Source organism: Pseudopipra pipra, chromosome 7 (assembly GCF_036250125.1).
Source record: "Pseudopipra pipra isolate bDixPip1 chromosome 7, bDixPip1.hap1, whole genome shotgun sequence".
NCBI lineage: Eukaryota > Metazoa > Chordata > Aves > Passeriformes > Pipridae > Pseudopipra > Pseudopipra pipra.
In genome coordinates this window covers 6804813-6822542 of record NC_087555.1, presented here as the reverse complement: position 1 = coordinate 6822542, position 17730 = coordinate 6804813, and the positions used below count along the sequence as shown (strand labels likewise).

Here is a 17730-nt window from a genome sequence, read left to right as displayed (position 1 = left end):
GAGAGGAACAGACCAAGGGCTAACTATTAATAACGTGATTAAAAGGGAACTAAAAAGGGGAATACGCTGGAAATACACAGCAGATCTTGCAAACTCCATTTTCCAGATTTGGAAAGGAAAGGTCTTAGAGGGACCCAAATGCACAAAAATAAAATTGCCCCTAAACCAAATTTCTTCAAATATGTTACAGATTTTTTCCCAGAATAAAACTGCTTCACTTTTTTTCCCTCAAAGCAGCTTGCATTACATATTTCCTATGAACTTGACTTTTTTAAAACTCAAATTGTACTCCTAAACTACGACTGACACTTATTTGCACTTAAGCTGTGTCAAATAAACTACTTAGGCCCCATGTTTCTTACATCTAAAGGTCTAATTGTAACTTATCCCATATCCCATCTGTGAGATGGTGGCACTGCAGGAGAACCACAGTCGAGATCCAGACTCAACTTCCAAGGGTTCTGTCTCAACTAGCAAAACCAGTTGCATGCCATTACTAGATGGAGCTGGAAAGGGGGACAGGTTTGGCAGCAGGTTGGGGCAGATTGTGGGGTGCAGTGCACAGAAGGTCCCACCTGGCCTTACTCTAGTCCTGACCCCTCCTTGCATAACCTTTTGCTCAAGCATGTCTTTGTTGCTTTTGCACAAATCTAATACAAAACAAGAGATTTAAATAAGAAGTAGGTCTATAGCACAGTCATGTCAACACAGATCACCAAGTACCTCTTTTCCTATGGTTTGATTGCAGTGGAAAACTGGACCATTGATACCGGACCAGAGTCACCAACAGGGGAAGATCAAGTACAAAGGCTTTGTCACATTGCTAAATTCTGCTTCTGGCCTATCAGTTTTGTTCCAGTGCTTCCAATCAGAGTGTGATGTCTCATTTTTGTAAGATTATTGCTTCTCTATGAAACATTTTTTTGAGGGAAAAGAAACAATCAGCTGAGTAAGGGACTGGCACATAAAATACTATCATTTGCAAAATACTGGCCTGAAACCCACTTGGAGGCAGAGAAGCTGGGCTTGAGCCACAAAAGAGGGAAAACAGGAATGCAATAATCACATATTTATTTTTAGAGAAAATGAGAAGCTAAATAAACTGTAAAACCAGTCTTTACCGGTAAATCCTTTCTGTCCTGAAAACCATGCTGGGCAAAGCAGGAACAGCCAGTTCTCAGGGGATCAACTGGTGGTACCTTTCTGGCAGCATCTCATTCCTCCTGTGTTGGTGCCAGGACACTTTGAGTCCTGAAACAATTAATTTTAGTAGTGCTGCAACAAACTACTGCCAGAAATCTGAACTTGAGAGACAACGATGCCACAGCTAAAGCTTATTTTTCTGCTCTAGGCCTGAAATCACCTCGCAATCAAGAGGGGCTCTGGGACTGCTCTCCTGAAAAGAAGCTCATGGACTTCAACCATCCAGGAAAGCAGGACACAAAACATCCAAACATAACATTTGTGAGAGGATTAGTGCACTCACAATTGGACTTGGCACGGGACAGTGTGTGTGACTGGGATTTACGGCAGGGATGAGGAACTGCATGCTGACTGCTTTGATAAATGTGCATCTTTGAGGTATGGCTAATTGTTCCAAGAAAATAAAGGAGATACCATTAAACACAGGAGGAGAAAACACGCAGAGGAAATTCTGTAAGTGATCCCAGGGCACTCAGAGAAGTTTGCCTTCAGGTGAAGATCTTGGGCAGATGAAAGAAAGAAAACCATGAAAGAAAATTTGGCTGTTAACTGCAATGACACAGCAATTGACAGCTCTGGTTGCAATCCTCATCCTGGTGCCTCTTAACATAAAATGTCCTCAACTATTTAGCATGCTTATAAATGTGGAAGCTGAATTCAATTATAATCAGAATATATACAGATTGGCCCTGGACCATAACATGTGAACACCACCTCACCAGGTTGTTGCCTTGAGGGTGCCAGAGCATAAAACTGTTTTAAACCTGCATCTGCCTGGCAGTTCCCTGTGCATTAAACATGCACTACCCAGATTTGATCCTATGGGCAATGTTTGAGGTATGAATTCCCACTGCAAACCCTCACTATCAATCAGTGCTGCATGAGGCATCCTACTCAAAATCAATCTGGCAGCTGTCCCTTCAAAACTAGGACCCTCAATTGTTTTGCAGATGATAAAATTGACTATTTAACCTTTCTTGAAGCAACAAGAAAATATTTTTACGCAAGTATCTTGCAAGGTCTGAAATTCCAGTTTTTGGAAGACACGGCTGAAGTCATCCCAAAGGTCTGCCTGCCTCTCTGTGCAAGCCATTTCTCCTTTGCTCTTATGAAAAGTACATGAGCAGGAAGCCCAGAGCAGCCACCCACTGAGGCTGTGGGGAAGCAGAATGGGAATTACGGATCCACAAGCAGTTAGGAGGGAGTAATCTATACAAAGAAACACCATTCACCCCCAATATTTTGATTCAGTGTTTACCAAACCTATTTACTGAAAACACATTACCTCACAACGTTATTGTGAGTAGAAAAGAAATTGATTTGTAAGGTTTGGGATTTGTTTGGGTTTTAGTAGATCTTTTTTCAGAATGTGTAGCCACAGTCACCATAGCATCACACTTCTAAAACTTCAGTTTTTATGGCTACATGTGGGAAAGGGCAGAGGGATACCTGGTTTGATATATAACAGCTCATGCTTGGCCTGGAGAGTCTAGTGTAACCTCAACTCATCACAGCCTATCCTGTGCAGACAAGTGTGTCCAGAAGCCTTACTTCAACCTGACAGAACAGCAGCTCTGTACACAAAACCACATAAAAACAGCTTGTGGGGAATTCAGATAAAAGGAAAGATAAACCACCCCTCCTTTTCTTCAGCACGACACGGTAGAACACTGTAGGTGTGCTGGTGGAGACACGGACGTGCCGATCCACTAAGAGGACCCTTCATAAGGAGTTCATGTCTGTAATCTGCTCTTCCTCAATTAATATGTGAGGAAAGCATTTAAGATGCAACATCTTTAACTTAAGAAACTAATAGATTTATCTATTTCTCATATAACCCAAACTGCACAGTACTTTTTCCCTCCTCACTGCCCCATCAAAAATAGGATTTTGTTCTGAGCAAATACGTTCAAGCAGAATCCAATTGCAGCTATGTGGCTATTTTTTCTAGTAGATTCCAAATTTTCTATCAGTTCTTAAATCCTCCAGTATCACCTCTCACTTCTGCTCTGTCAAAAGCAACAGTGTTAGGTGGTATTTCGAAGTTATTCTGGCAAACACCTTCATGCTCTCCTCCTTTCAACCTTTCACACCTACAAACATCCATGGACCAACCTGACTGGCCTCTAAAAATTTACCCTTCTCATAGCTAGTTAAAAAAAAAAAATTTTAAAAAATTGGTCAGCGTAGTACAAAGCATTTGTTTATGATGTTCAACAACAACATAACAGTTTCAGTCAAATTTTGTGCTCATTGGCTGAAGTTTCTGGTTCCTGCCTTGGCTCCTTAGCCATCCAGAGCAGAAGCACACTACAGCCACGTACCTTCTACTGCACTGCACATACTGTAGGCCTGGGCTGGGAAGAGACATGTTAATATAGTACCAACTAAGTAAATTTAGCCATTATTTTAAATTAATTTAGGTATTGTGTGGTCAGTGGTCATCTGGTAGAAACATTATTACACGCATACACACACCAAATTGCTTTTTGGCTAATGACTCATTTGTTTTATTCTTGCCTGTTTCAAAAAAGCGATTAAGTTGAAAATGACCTTCTGAAGATTGTACTTGTGGAGCAATCTTTTCATTTTTAATTACTTACTTTGGTTTAATTGTTACATTAGGAACTATTAAGAAAGCAGCCAGCTTCATAATCAATAATTTAATTAGAGTTTTAGGACCAAGAAGTCAATGCAAATGTTATTCTGCAGCCAGGCCTTTCCCAAAGCCTTTGAAAGAACTTTACTCCCATTTTGTTTCAAAGTGACATTGGCGACATAAAAATTAAACTCCTACTTGCTGCAATACATCATGCCCACACATTATAGACGTACACGGGCAGCTGGTAAGAAGTTCAGACTCAGGTCAATCTATTCTCTGCCCAGACAGGAACACAGCCTGCTGCCCTCACTCCATTTCTAAATAATCAGGGACACGGCCAAGCGCCGGCACACCGTGCACTGCGACACCAGGAGCTGTGCTAAGTGTTTACTGGAATCTACGGCCAGACTTCTCCCCCGGCTACACCTTCAAATATTTTAAATTTGTCTATTTATAGCACTCTAATTACTACTAATATTCTAAGATAACCAGCAGCAAGTGAAAACCAACGCACTGTAATTTTCCAGCAGATGAAATCTGCTTCAATCAGTGGTGAATTAACACCCCCCTTCCCTGCACCGCTGCCTCTCTGCCTGCCCTTGCAAGTTTGCAACCTGTCAGTGTCCGTGATCCATCCCAGGGAGCCGTCAGTGCAGTGGGAATTGCCCTGCCTGCTGCCTGGAATACGGATGTCCCTCATTTGTAACTGCAGGCATGTGTTCCACCTGACTCCATCGCTCCACAGTGCCTCCCCGGGAGCAGCCCTCGGGCTGAGGGCTGGAAACAACTCCCCATCACCCACCCTTAGCACAGGGGAGCATCCTGGGGAACCCGAGGGAAACAGCGCCGGGATGAAAGGGAGCCTTAAACTAGAAGAGAAGCTTTGGTGAAGGGCACTAACCCCTGCAGCCCGGTGGCTGCAGCGACCTGCCGGGAGGGATGGAGGCCATGGGGAGTGCTGGGAGTTCGGGGAGCTTGGCAGCAAATGGGGATTCAAGGACAGGAACGCCTACAGCTTGCTAGGCAAGGATCACAGGGCTGCTCCAACCCCAGGAGAGGCAAAGATAAAAGAAAGGAGCCAAGAGTTGCTCACAAGTAAGTTAAAACCAGGCTGGGCAGCACTGCAAGAAGCCTGGCCTGAAGGCAGCAAACTTCTGGCCCTAAGGAGGAAAATTAAGCAAAGTCCTCAGGGAAACCACAACAGGAAGGGAAGCACCAGGCTCCAGAGGACCTGTTGCTCTCTTCTCTAATAGCAGCTTAAATAACTGTGAACATCGTGATGAAAAAGATGTTGCTTTAACTAACTAACTACATCACTGCCAAAATAAATCCATTTATACATTTCACATGAATTAGGAGTCAAGCAGGATATTAAGCTTTAACACACAGAACTATCTTGTCTTCTCAAAGACTCCTCCTTGAAATTAAGGATGTAGCTTTTCCACATTGTGGAGACAAGGCAGAGCAAGGCAACTTGTTAACAGGGGCTGAATTCCCACTGGCAACAGGACTATGACATCCAGTGCATAGGCCCAGGCCTGTCAATGAACCTTTTAAGAGCCACTAATTCACATAAAACTTGAGAGTTATAGAATCATGGAATCATTTAGGTTGGAAAAGACCCTTAAGATCATCAAGTCCAACTGTTAAACTTCACAGAACAACTCGTCTGATCTAAAAAGTTTAGTCTAATTTAAACCCAGTCTAACAGGGAAAAACCCCCAAACCTGTGAGATCAACTGATTATACAGTTTGTTAAACTATGGATTTAATGGTTTGATTTGGGAGCCAAGTCAGGAAGACAAGACAAAGGAGGAATAAGTCAGCAATGGCAGGCCAAAGGAAAAACATGTCTCCGGTCTGAGGGTTATTCTGGGGACAGCAGCCACACACAGTTTGAGGGGCAGTGCTTTTCCTGCCTCTCAGGAAGAAAAAAAACCCCCAGCAAAACAAGAACATAGAATATTTGCTCACTTGCATCTGGGTCAGCTGATCCAAGTTGCAGTTACATGTTCATTATTTGAAATATTTTATTTCAGTCTGCCTTTTTCACAGAAGGTTTGGAAGAAAGCCAGAAGGTAGCATTTTCAAAAACTATGGTGACCAAATCAAGCTTTTTTTCCAGTTACTGTTCAAGATTAGAAAGAAGTCGACACATTTTTCCTCATCCATACTTCTGGTTTTGACAAAACTGGCACTAAGTCTCTAGGAAAGCATCCCAAACAGATTTAATATAAACCCCTTCAAGTTTTACTTTTGTCTTTCATGATATTACTTCTGAGAGAAAACATAATCTTTATTCATAACTATTTGTTCTTGATTTCATATTTTTCTGTGACTCAAATTCCTTTTCATGTTAAGACAGGGAGTTTTAAAATATGAACCCATTATTTACAAATATGTACAACAGAATCAGGAATACAGAATTTGTTACACTTCATGCCAGGAATTGAACTTATCCTTGCATGTCCTTTATTTACAGCAAAATAATTCCATTACATTACTAAGAGATTTGGAGTTTGCATGGAAGAACTCTTTGTCTCCAATACTGACAACTTCAATCTTTGACCTACTTTTGAAGAGGATTGATTTGGACCATAAACTGCCTGTCAAAGATTTTTTAAATGACCTATCCTGTCTATCCACTCTGCTCTTGAATTCATTCCTCAGAAGTTCAAAAGGGTTCAAATAAAACTGACAAATCCAATACCCTGAGGATATTCTGACTGATAATTTTGTGTCTAAGGTGTTTACTTGGAGATAAATCAACTGGACTAGGCCAAAAAATTTAAGTTCAACCAGACTGCTTTTCAAAATAACTCCTTTTGGCTGATCAGTGCTTGTCTCATACACCTGATCCTTAAATACTCTGACATTTTTCCTGGATTTGCCTCATGAATGCCCCCTCCAAAGGAACACAGGCATAAAAACCCCCACCATAGACAGGCAGCATCCCTGCAAACATCTGGGTGTTCCCATATGCTTTAAATCCACTGACAAAAAAGTTGTGCCAAAATCAATGCTGAAAAACAAGTAGTCTAAAAGATAATTTATATTTCACTGGAAGAAACAAAAATAGAACAGGATATTTCAGGGAATTACTAACTTAAAAACTACTAAATAGAGACAAAATCAACACTAAAAAACAAGTGGTCTAAAAGATAACTTCATTAGAATAAAATTTAAAAAAGGTTATCTATGGAAATCACTAGTTTGGAAAAACTCCACTGAATTGAATCAAGAGTTAACTAATTTTCAGGCTCTGCCCAGTTGCAACAGGAACCACAGCAAGGTGGGAGAAGATGGGCTGTATTGTGAAGGGAAAAATTGCAAGACTGCAGCTTTTAGATCAGCATTGTTGCAATTATTCTACATCCATATGAAGCACAGGGGCAGCCAAGTCCTCATCATTAAAATGCTGCACCACAGCTGGCAACCTCAGCTGACAGCTCCAAAACTGCCATGCCCACGTATTTATTGACTCTCTGGTAGGACACAGTGTGCAAGCCCTTTGAAATGGCCACTGTCCTCAAATGATCTCGGTGCCTTCAGCCGCAGCCCTTTGACAAACCGCAAAAATGCAAATTGCAGCGCCCTGAATTCCTGGGGATTTACTGTGCTGTGCCTTGAAAGCACGGAGAGATTGTTCCAGGCTCTGTGAGCCTGTGGGGTAGATCATGAAAAGCAAAGCAAGAAAAGCCCCAAGCAGTATCTCACCTGTGACACTCTGGGGAACACCGGTGGGGGGTTGCTGAGGGAAGGGCGGTGCCTGGCAGCAGGACTGTGCACCCACGGCCTCTTCTCCTACCAGGTAGGGCATTCTTTTAGGTTCCCTGCTGTTGCCCAGGCACCTAACTGCATGGAAACTCTGTCAACCCTCAGCTAATGCTCAAGAGCCACTAGCAAAAAAAATGATAAGCACATTGTGAGTAGAGAAGCCTCAGTTTATTAGGAAACGATGCTTTTAAAAGGGCTGTATGTAAGAACCTTTTTAATCCAATGTCACATCTGAAGACAAAACTCTGCCCTAAAGAAGCACCCAGCTGCCTCTCTCTCTTTTCACTACTTCTTCCTAATGTCTTTCTCTGAGTGTAACGTAGCTCTAAGGGTCCATCCAGCCCTGCTGTATAAAGTGTGGCTGCACCACACTCATGAACCATTTCCAGGGGCTTACACACCTCTGCAGGAGCCTGAAAGGAGGCTCTGCCTCCACTTTCCTTCCTTGCTTTGGGGCAGGAGGAGACTTTTCAGCAGTCTTTGAGGAGCCTGATGGCCACAGCCAGGTTCTGGCTCACTGACAATGAGTTATTACTGGGAGCTATTTGCTGCTGTTCAGGCAGGATTTTGGACAATTTCATTCTGTTTTTTCCTTTTTCCTCTGAAATTGGTGCCTGCATTATTCATCAGGAACTACACTACCTTGGAGCTTCCAGCTCCTGATTTGGCTGTTCAGACCACAAATTACTGTCAAGGACAAAATCTGTTGCTCAGAGCCAGAACTCAGCTCTGGTCACTGTTCTGCTGCACTGTCTTACCCCAATTCGAGTCATCTTTGACCCAAATAGTAAAAAGCTGACATCCTTGATGCCTTCCTGTCTGGATGTCAGGGATATGAGTTTGATAGTGGGGTGGAAATGGGATCTTTTCATTTGTGTTACACAGCAATCTTCTGCAAGAGGATTGCAGAAAAATGGGGCTCATCTTAAAAATCACTGGGCTACACTGCATGAAGTTAGAAATATCTCCCGGATAATTAAAACAATAAACTTGAATATCAGTGACCAGTAGAGACCAAGATGGACAAGAATTATCAAACAATATATCAAATGCTTAGTATTTCACAAAATCAAACAGAAAAAGAGCATTGCATGGCTAACTTTTTACAGAGCTGTGCATGTGCTGAAGATGGTTCAGGAGAACAGTGTCACTGCTGTGAATGGGACTGTTTGGTTAAGCACACACACGTCTTCCCAAATCCTTGTCAGACACATTCCTTGGGGCATTACTGCAGAATGCTGCCTTTAAAATGACAGTCTCTCCACATTTCAGAAATGAAATATCCAGTTACAGAACCTGACATTTCAAAAATCAGAAAGCGGATGAGATAGTTACTAAATCAATAAGTTTCAAATGTGTAGAATGAAAAATGTGAGTACTTTTTTCCCCCTCTATTTAATTATTTAAGTGTATAAATATTTGGTATTTTATCTGTCTCAGAAAGATGCAGCTTGGCTCAAATGTTATGCAGAGAACTCTGAGTAGCCCCAAGAGGTTGCTGCCCAGCCTGTGGGAGATGCAGACGAGTGGCAGGGCGCTTATCACGAGGAGAATTAACTCGGGCAGGTGAACCTGTGCTCTGGGGGTCACGTCCCCCCCGCCCCTCTCACATTTATCACTGGACACACTTTGCAATTCATGAGTGGAGATGCTTATTCTGATGTGTCAGCGAGAAAATCCTCTGGTGAAAAGCCAGAACGCGCTTGTCTTTCTATGAAACTGGCAGAGAGAGGAATAAATTCCGCAGCTTATCTTGGCACCAGAGCCTTCAGCTCTACTGGCAAGAGATTCCTACCATGAATTGCAGCCTCGGCCTCCTCCATCTCATCTACTGCCTGGCTGGCACAGCAGGAGGATGGTTCCCATCCAAACCCAACACCGTACCCGTAACTCTCCCGGAATGTTTGGAAAGAGCCATAATCATCCAAGTACTATTCATCTTTCTGTGTGTTCATTTCCCTATAGGCAACATATATCTCAGGTTTAAAATTATAGCCAATGTGCTGCAGGTATTTTTAACCACTAGATCTTGCTATATGTTAGCCAGGAAAAAAAAAAAAAGGAGGAAAAAGTAACTCCCTGCGTTTCCAAAGTCTGCAGGCTGCATTATAGCTTCAGCTTAGTAATTACAAAGATTTATGTTCCATTCTGCCCCAAATCCAGAGCTCATTGTCCATTCAACTTACACTGCTTTGACTTACAGTTCTCTGTATCCATTATCTTTAATAATAAAGAGCTGACTAAACTTAATGATTGAAGAGCAAGATATGATTAGTAATAGGAATCTAATTTATGAGAAAACAAACCAGAGTATGATTTTCATGTTTCATTAAAATTATCTTAAATGTACTCCTTAATGTTAATTGATCTCACAGAGGTGAGAAAATACTCTGTTCTGAATTAATGGGAGAAAATAATTCATCTTCTTTCTGGAGGGAACATTTAATATCATTCAGCATTTAGAAGGAGGTGGCATCTTCACAGTGATTTCACCACTTCAAGTGGTGTTTCAGTGTGGGCACATATCTCAAATCTGCAAGATTTCCCACTGAACAAGGGAAAAATTCAACAGAATAAACATACACCCAAATGCCATATATAATGTTTTCTTTTCACAAAAGGTCCTTCCTATCTTTGCAAAATTACCCAAAGCTGAAAAACAATGCTGGTGAGCAAATATAGAGCAGGGTTTCTCCCTGAGTTTATCAAAGGAAAACTCTTTGATGACTCTTAATTTGCTATGAGCAGGAGATTACTGAGACATTTGCAAGATAAAGTTCACTGCAGAATTTACTGAAAACAAAACAAAGCAGAAATCTATTTTTCCACTAAGTATTTTGCTTTTGTTTGTATTTCAATGATTTTTTTCCCTCTTTTTGAATTATTCATATTTGGATATCATATATTCTTACAAACCAATGTGTGTAAGAATAATGAGTCTTGAATAGCTTCATTTTAACTCATAGTGCTTTATGCCCAGGATTATTATTATTATTATTATTAGAGGACCTTCTATTCAGTCTGTTTCTAAGATCCATAAATAGAATTTGCCTAATGAGCATCTCAAGTATTCATCTGTCATTTTCATGGCAGTTTTTCTTATCCTACGTTTGTATAGATCTGATGACAACACCTATTAATACAGAGCAGTAGGTCTTTGCCTACTTCCTCTCAAACCCCTTCCATTAAAACAACCTTCTCTATTCTGGGCTGCAATCTTGTATCTTTACAATGTTTGAGAAGTGCAAAGTGGCCATAATACCAACTGAAGGAACAATTTGAGAACTTCAAAAGTTGCTCCATGAGAAATACCACAACTGCAGCAGTAATTATTACATTTTCCGCTGAAACAGGAAAATCTTCCTCTTGTCTTGTTCTCATATTCTACTTGAACAGGATTTGCATATTTGGTTTGCAAAGCAGCAGGGACAAATACACTCTGCAATGCACTCAATCCATGAGTACCTATACCACAGAATGAAGGTAGAGAAGAATAAAGGAAGAGATGCAGAGTTTCTGTCACTACCTACAGGGGTATGTTATGGAGACAGTAATACATATTCCATGAGGAATCAGCAGGGAGTTCTGGGGGCAGGGAGGCAGATCCCTCCTAGAAGAGGAATAAATATATTACACTTCTATATGGTTTCTTGTATTTCTCTCTTCTTGTGCTTCTCCTAAGGCACTTTCCCCCCCATTTCCTTTGTATGTGACTCAAAGTACACGCCAGGACTTTTGTAAGCAAGCTGACAAAAGAAGCTGAGAGAAGCTCAACAAATCTGACCCTGAGCTCTCTGTTTGTTGAACTGACAAAGCACAGTGTGCAGCACTGCAGTCTTGCAGACCCAGACCATCAGCTGCTAAAACTACTACCACCTAATTCAGCTACCTGTGTGTTGGGTGATCTCAACCCATGTCCATTTGTTGCACTGGGATGACTCCATCTTTTCAGATGCCAAGGAAGGGATTATGGTGATTTTTTTAGTCAGAAGACAATAGTTGTGTCAGTGAACATTCTATGGCCACATCACCCCTTACTTTCTATTTTGATTTTACCCTGGCTTTCATTTTCCTTACACCATCCACATCCCCGCTTTGCCTGAATTCAGGAGAGACGGAGGAAAAGCCCGCTTACCGTTCGGGAGTCCCAGAGGGACAAAGTCTTGTCAGCAGAGCTCGTGAGAACGGTGCTGGAGAAGGGAAGGAACTCAATGCTGTTCACAGAATCTTTATGGCCACGCAACGTGTATCTGCATCTCTCACTGAAAAAGAAAATAACAGAAATACAGCATTTGCCATTCAGGGGAATAAAAACAGCAGACAAGTTTAGATAAATGACTGACACATTTCTTGTCTCTTCCCCAGCTACTGTCCAGAACAACTGAACATTGACAGCTATTCATCACCCAAGCACTACACCACAGGGGCAACAATAAAACCCCATCAGCTGGTGTTTGCTTCCCAGCAATGAAGGCTATAGTGAAAGGCAAAAAGAAATGAAGAAGCAGGTTTTAAAAGATTCAATCCTAAGGAGCCACAATGAAAGCACCACTTGATGTTTCCTGGGTGCATCCCCAGAAACCTCACTGATGTAGAGTTTAAAGGGAATATGGATGAAAAGGTAGGATAGGGACAGTACCATTTCTTTCAAAGATATATTCCTTCTTGCTTACAAAGGGTCTGAAAAACCTACTAGACCGTGTCAACATGCACCTTGAAGAAAGCTAGAGAGTGCTGGAAATCCTACTTTTCTCTCAAGGTCTTCAGAAAGGTTTCTAGAAACTCAGTGATGCCTGGGAGGGTAAAGTCTTGTCACTGTGGACACCCAAGATCCCTTGTCCCTGAACAAGAGGTCTCTTACCATGGATCAAGCACACCAGTAGCCATTATAAGCTCTCTGTTTGTAAAGCAGATGTGAGGGAACAGAGGTGTACCCCAAGAATCAAGGTACTTAGCATGAACTGACAACAGCTCAAAAGGAATTACTTTGTGAAATGGTTCTGAAAGTTCTTTCAAGGTTGAAGACACCCAACTTCTGCACCTTCTCCCAGTCCATCAGCTATGAAGCAATACCCTAGAGCTTTTTGTTTTGTTTGTTTGTTTGCTTTCTTACCTTTTTGTTTTGTTTTCTTTTAATGACTTTATTTCTGAGACAACACTATTGATCCTTCTCACTGAGAGTATGAACCTGATACAGATGGGAAGCTTCTCCCATCGTAAGGAACAGACACACAGCCACGATGACACCGCTGTAGAGAATCTATTCACTCACAAAACGGCCCATGATCCCGTGAAAACTTTTTAGGTTTTGCTTTGTTTTCTGTGTACACACCAGATCAGAACGTTCCTTAAACTGGAGTCCCAGAGAAGAGAAGGAAGAGCCCAAGGACGCCCCGCCAGGACAACACAGAAGGTAACAAACAAATCTGGGATTCTTTAAACTGAACAGAACGGCAAAGGCTTAACTCCTAGAGAAGCAGGTCAAGAGGGGAGACAGTTGAAATGAACTGGTATTTATCAGTCATTATGGCTGTACACAAGAGTTGCCCACACTGATTCAGGTCTCACTCCATGATTTCTTTGGATACACATAAAAATAAATGTGCAGTGTCTGTATTATTATATCCTGTGAAAACATACAGGTAGGTGAGCATACTGTGGAAAAATCTAATCAATGTAAAGTCAGTAGCAGTTCTATCCTCTTTGTTCAGCTGAGTCAAAAATAGTATGAAAAAATTAAAGCCAACAACTCATCGTAAATTATTGCAGCTTTCAGTGAGAGCTCAGAATTTTATTCCCTGCTCCTGTGATTCTGACAGTAGAAACACACCTCCCCTGAGCTGGCTGCTGAATATATCATTGGGGCTTGCAAATTGGATTACTGGGTGGCTCTTAACAGAGAAATTTCTTACCAAATTTATTAAGGAAGCTGTCAGAAGGGAGGAATTAAAGATGTGATTTTTTTTCCCTTTTTTTTTTTTTTTCCTGCCTGTATGTCACCAGAAGACTCTCGGAGCTCTTGCGGGTTTTGTATCAACAGCACAGAAGATGAGTTTCTAGAGATCAGGTGCAGGCCAGGAGAGCTGCAAGGTTTGGATGGACATCACCCTGATCACTGGTCTAACACAGAGACTTCTCAGACCTATTTTAATGCTTTTCTACTTCCCAGACTGGAACCATCTGCTGTGCTGAGCTGAACACCAAGCCTGTCCCCACAGAAGGGAGGCCAGGAGGGAGATAAGTAGCTTCTGAGTAGAAATATTACCCAGGATATAGATTTCAAAGAAATATTAGATTCCACTGGTATCATTTCACAGAATCTATGTTTTTCTATTATAGCCAATACATTATACTATCCAGTGTTATCTGCTATATAGCCTACATGTGTTATCACAAGGACTCATTTTAAAGTAGTCATAAAGTATTGTGGCTGTTAGTGCTCAGTGCACAAGGTATCTGATATTCACGATCACTTGATCTATGACAATAAAGTAACTTCAATAAAGTAATTTTTTTGTTTCACAGACTCATGGCAATGTTTTACACCAGAGAATATGCCTTTTTCATCTCAGATCTTACACCTTTATTTGTCTATAGGTATGCCATTTTTCAAAGGTGCCCAATGATTTCCTGCTTTCCTGTTACACTGTAAAGACTTTGAGTTGCTGAACAGTTTCTGACAAGGAAAATCCTGCTGTGTATTTTTTGGGCACTTACTAGTTTTGAAAACAACTTTACATACCAGAGTGTGACAGTGTTCCATTAGAACCAAAGGGGATATCTTCCTGCAATAAAAGCATGTATGTCTGTCCTCTTCAAAGACTGGGGGAGAACAGCATCTTCAACATGCTTGACAGGGCTCAGGGTGAAAGAGCACAGGAAAAGGAAGGAGGGGGAAGGAAAGCAGAATATTTTGTTTGTGAGGCACTGATGTAAGATATGGACCATCCCAGGCAGCCAGGCTGCAAGAACAGGCTTGTGAGAGATTAATTAGATGGCAAAGCAGGAAGGCCCATTCAGAATCCCTTAGCAAGGTGAAAATGGACTAAAGTGATGGACCATGACAGCAGCAGAAGAGAAGGAAATGATTTGCACTTTTCCATCAGGAACATAAACCCCCAGACCTGATGCAGCTGCCTGCACTTCCATATCACTGCGTGCTGATGAGCGAGCTCTGGCTCTCGAGATTTAATTTACCACTCTGGTAACTGACTGACTGAATATTTCTAAGAACTTTCCTCCAACTGCTACATAAAATAAACTCACCTTTCCTTCCAGCTGAGATATAATTTCAGCAAGACTGGTTTGTATACCAGCTATCTTCTGGTCAGAAAGGCCAACAGTTTATTTACATGTTCTTTTTCCATAAAAAAGAAGTTGATGGGAAGGGCAGAGCATCACCCTGTTTTTCATGGGAGCTCATGATTCTATCTAGTGGTTCAAGTTTATCTACATTAAAGTAAATCTGCAGCAACATTCACTAAGGTTTTTTTTTCCCCACTGTGAACACACAGCCTCATGGATATAAACCTCACCATCTCTGAACATTCCAGCTCAGAAGACAGAGGGGATCATCTATGAATAGCAGCTTAGGCATTTGCATAACTCTTGTTGCCTATATCCAGTGACAGAGAAAGAGATCCTGAATAAATGGTGCCACAGTAGAAATACTGTTCAGTAGTTCAGTATTTTGCAGATTTTATTCTGAATCTCACCTCAGATGCCAATTCCAACACTCATGCTGTGTTACTACTACTTTTTCAACATAAAACATCAGCTAACACCACATTTTCTTGGCTCATGACTAATTATCTTCAATGTTCTCTTTTTCTCTACAGAGTAAATTCCCTTCCCTTAAATCCAGGTAAGGCAATTATGTCCATCAGTAAATCAGCCTTCATTCTAGCTCACCAGGTTTTGATTTGTCTTTTCAAACATGGCTGGATACTTATAAAGAAGCACACCTATTCCATGAATGTTGGCACTTCACTTTAATTGAACCATTACCAATATCACTAGCTCAGCAGTGACGAGAAAATTTTACTTGCTCAGTTTTTAGAGACTTCTGTTTTGAAAATCACATCCCAGAATGGTTCATTCAAATTCCAAAGGGCTTTCAGTAAAACTGCATTGAAAACAGCAGATATGAAACATTTCCACTCACATGAGACTCCGCTGAATATTACCAGGCTGCCATCTCTCCTCTAATGTACAACAGTAGCCAAAAAATGCACCAGTTAGATATTCCATCAACTGCACAGTAATTGAAAAGAAAATACAGATAGTGGGTAGATTCCTCTTCCCCTGCATCCTTTCCTAGCTGCACAGAGGAGTTAAAACTCAGGAAGGAGACCAAGCTGGCACACCCTGATGGGAACATTCCACAATTGCCTGGTACATATTCATGGCTCAAGGCCCCACAGTGCCCAGCCTGCACAGGTCAGCACTCATTTCCTGAGCCACAAGCTCAGGAAATCACAGATCACACGTTGCCTATTCTTTTGCTATTTAGAAGTGTTTTTTTAAAACACCCAATATCCAACACACACATGCTGGTGCTCCTATGAAATCAGGACAAGCTCTGCCTCCTTTCCTCATTTTTTTTCTTTTTTTTTTTTTCTTAAAGCGTGTGGTTTCTATGTTCAGCTTTGTTGGAAAAATTGGGGGAGTGGAGGGTGATGCCATTTTAGTGATTAGTTGGGTAGTCATAATTACTTCTTTTATTGCTGTGCCATATTAAATCTCAGTTCAAGTATAGTAATTAAAAGCACCTATACAGCCAATTGAAATTAATGAGATTTTAAGCATGTTCTTTGGAGTCAGTGCCTCTATCAACCATCTTTTCACATGCCTTCCAGAGGGATTCATTAAATGCACAGGTACTCCCAAACTGTACTATCTTCCCCAACAATTGCTTTTCAAATCATCCCACAGAACAAAGACTGAACTAAACTCTCTCTCTCTCATGTCTGTTCAATAACATTCTTCTGTGTGAGCTGCAATCACCAGCAGGGGAATTGCCAGGGTAAATTACACCAGAGTCACCTGTGAGGAAGGTGGACACAACATTTCTGAGGAAGTTTTGTAAGGACACACCACAACCTGTCTCCAACCCTGTGATATAATTGTAACAGTTAAAAGGAGAGTATTTTTAACAAAACCAAATACTATCACTTTCCCATTATATGGCTTTATCTCCAAAATGTGTTTAAATTAGGCATAGAACTTTCCCAGCCAAGATCAATGGCCAAGTATAGCAAATGGGCTGGCTTAAGACATTAAAATGCCAGTTTGGTTTATGCTGTTATAAATGCATCCTATCATGTCTTTACACTTTATGACCTCTATTTTATTTCTAGGTAGCTTCACATATGACACATCCAATTATTCATGTCAAGAACGTAAAACCACCAGTATTTCAGTAAAAAGTGCCTACCATCATTTACGACAGTGATTTTTTTTTTTCCTTGACCCATTATTTCACTAAATGTAACACATTTTCTAAGACATTGACATGTGAGGACACTTCCTCCATAAAGTACATTTGTCTCTGAAAAGAGACACGATGGTATGAGTCTGTCAATACCAAACACTTTGTTCAACTATTACTTATCTTCAATAAAACGGGGCTCTCTTCAAATTGTGAACATTTGTTTGTGCCCTCTCTCAAACCAGTGTTTGACACTCGGAAAATGCAGCGCTAAAGGAGATGTCACCACTGTTTTTATGGCATTGTAAACATTTCTTCTCCAGTATTTAGAAATGTTTAGAAAGAAAATACAAAAGTAATCCTTCTTTGTGTTATTTATCTTCATACTCAGCACTGGTGGAACATTTTAATCTCTGCAATCTGGGTGCTCCACAAAACAAGGAGCAGGCCCCCAATTAAAGAGAAGCTGTAAGTCAGGGTTTCTCTAGCAAGGGTCAGTTTGCAGTTACTCCTGAGTGCTTCACACAGGTGAAATTGCTTTACACTGTTGGTTTCAGGCAATTGTAATGGTTACACTTTTTAAATTCCCAGTGAGCAGAAGCAGGATTAAGCATTAAACTCTCCTGCCATCACTCACATCAGAGGCTGCTTTGAGCTGGGCCGTGCAGGGCTGGCTGAATCACACAGGCGTGGGGTGCACGGCCCACTCCCACTGAAA

At 41.2% G+C, this 17730-nt stretch overlaps 1 protein-coding gene across 4 annotated transcripts in view; it reads right to left on the bottom strand.

Moving 5' to 3' along the window:
* SPAG16 (sperm associated antigen 16) overlaps nt 1-17730 on the bottom strand; it is a 385479-nt gene that overhangs the window by 145508 nt on the left and 222241 nt on the right. For all 4 annotated transcript variants that reach the window (XM_064660354.1, XM_064660355.1, XM_064660356.1 and 1 more), the window contains exon 13: nt 11718-11844. In XM_064660354.1, coding sequence (XP_064516424.1) covers nt 11718-11844 — 127 coding nt within the window. The remainder of the gene's footprint in view (nt 1-11717; nt 11845-17730) is intronic.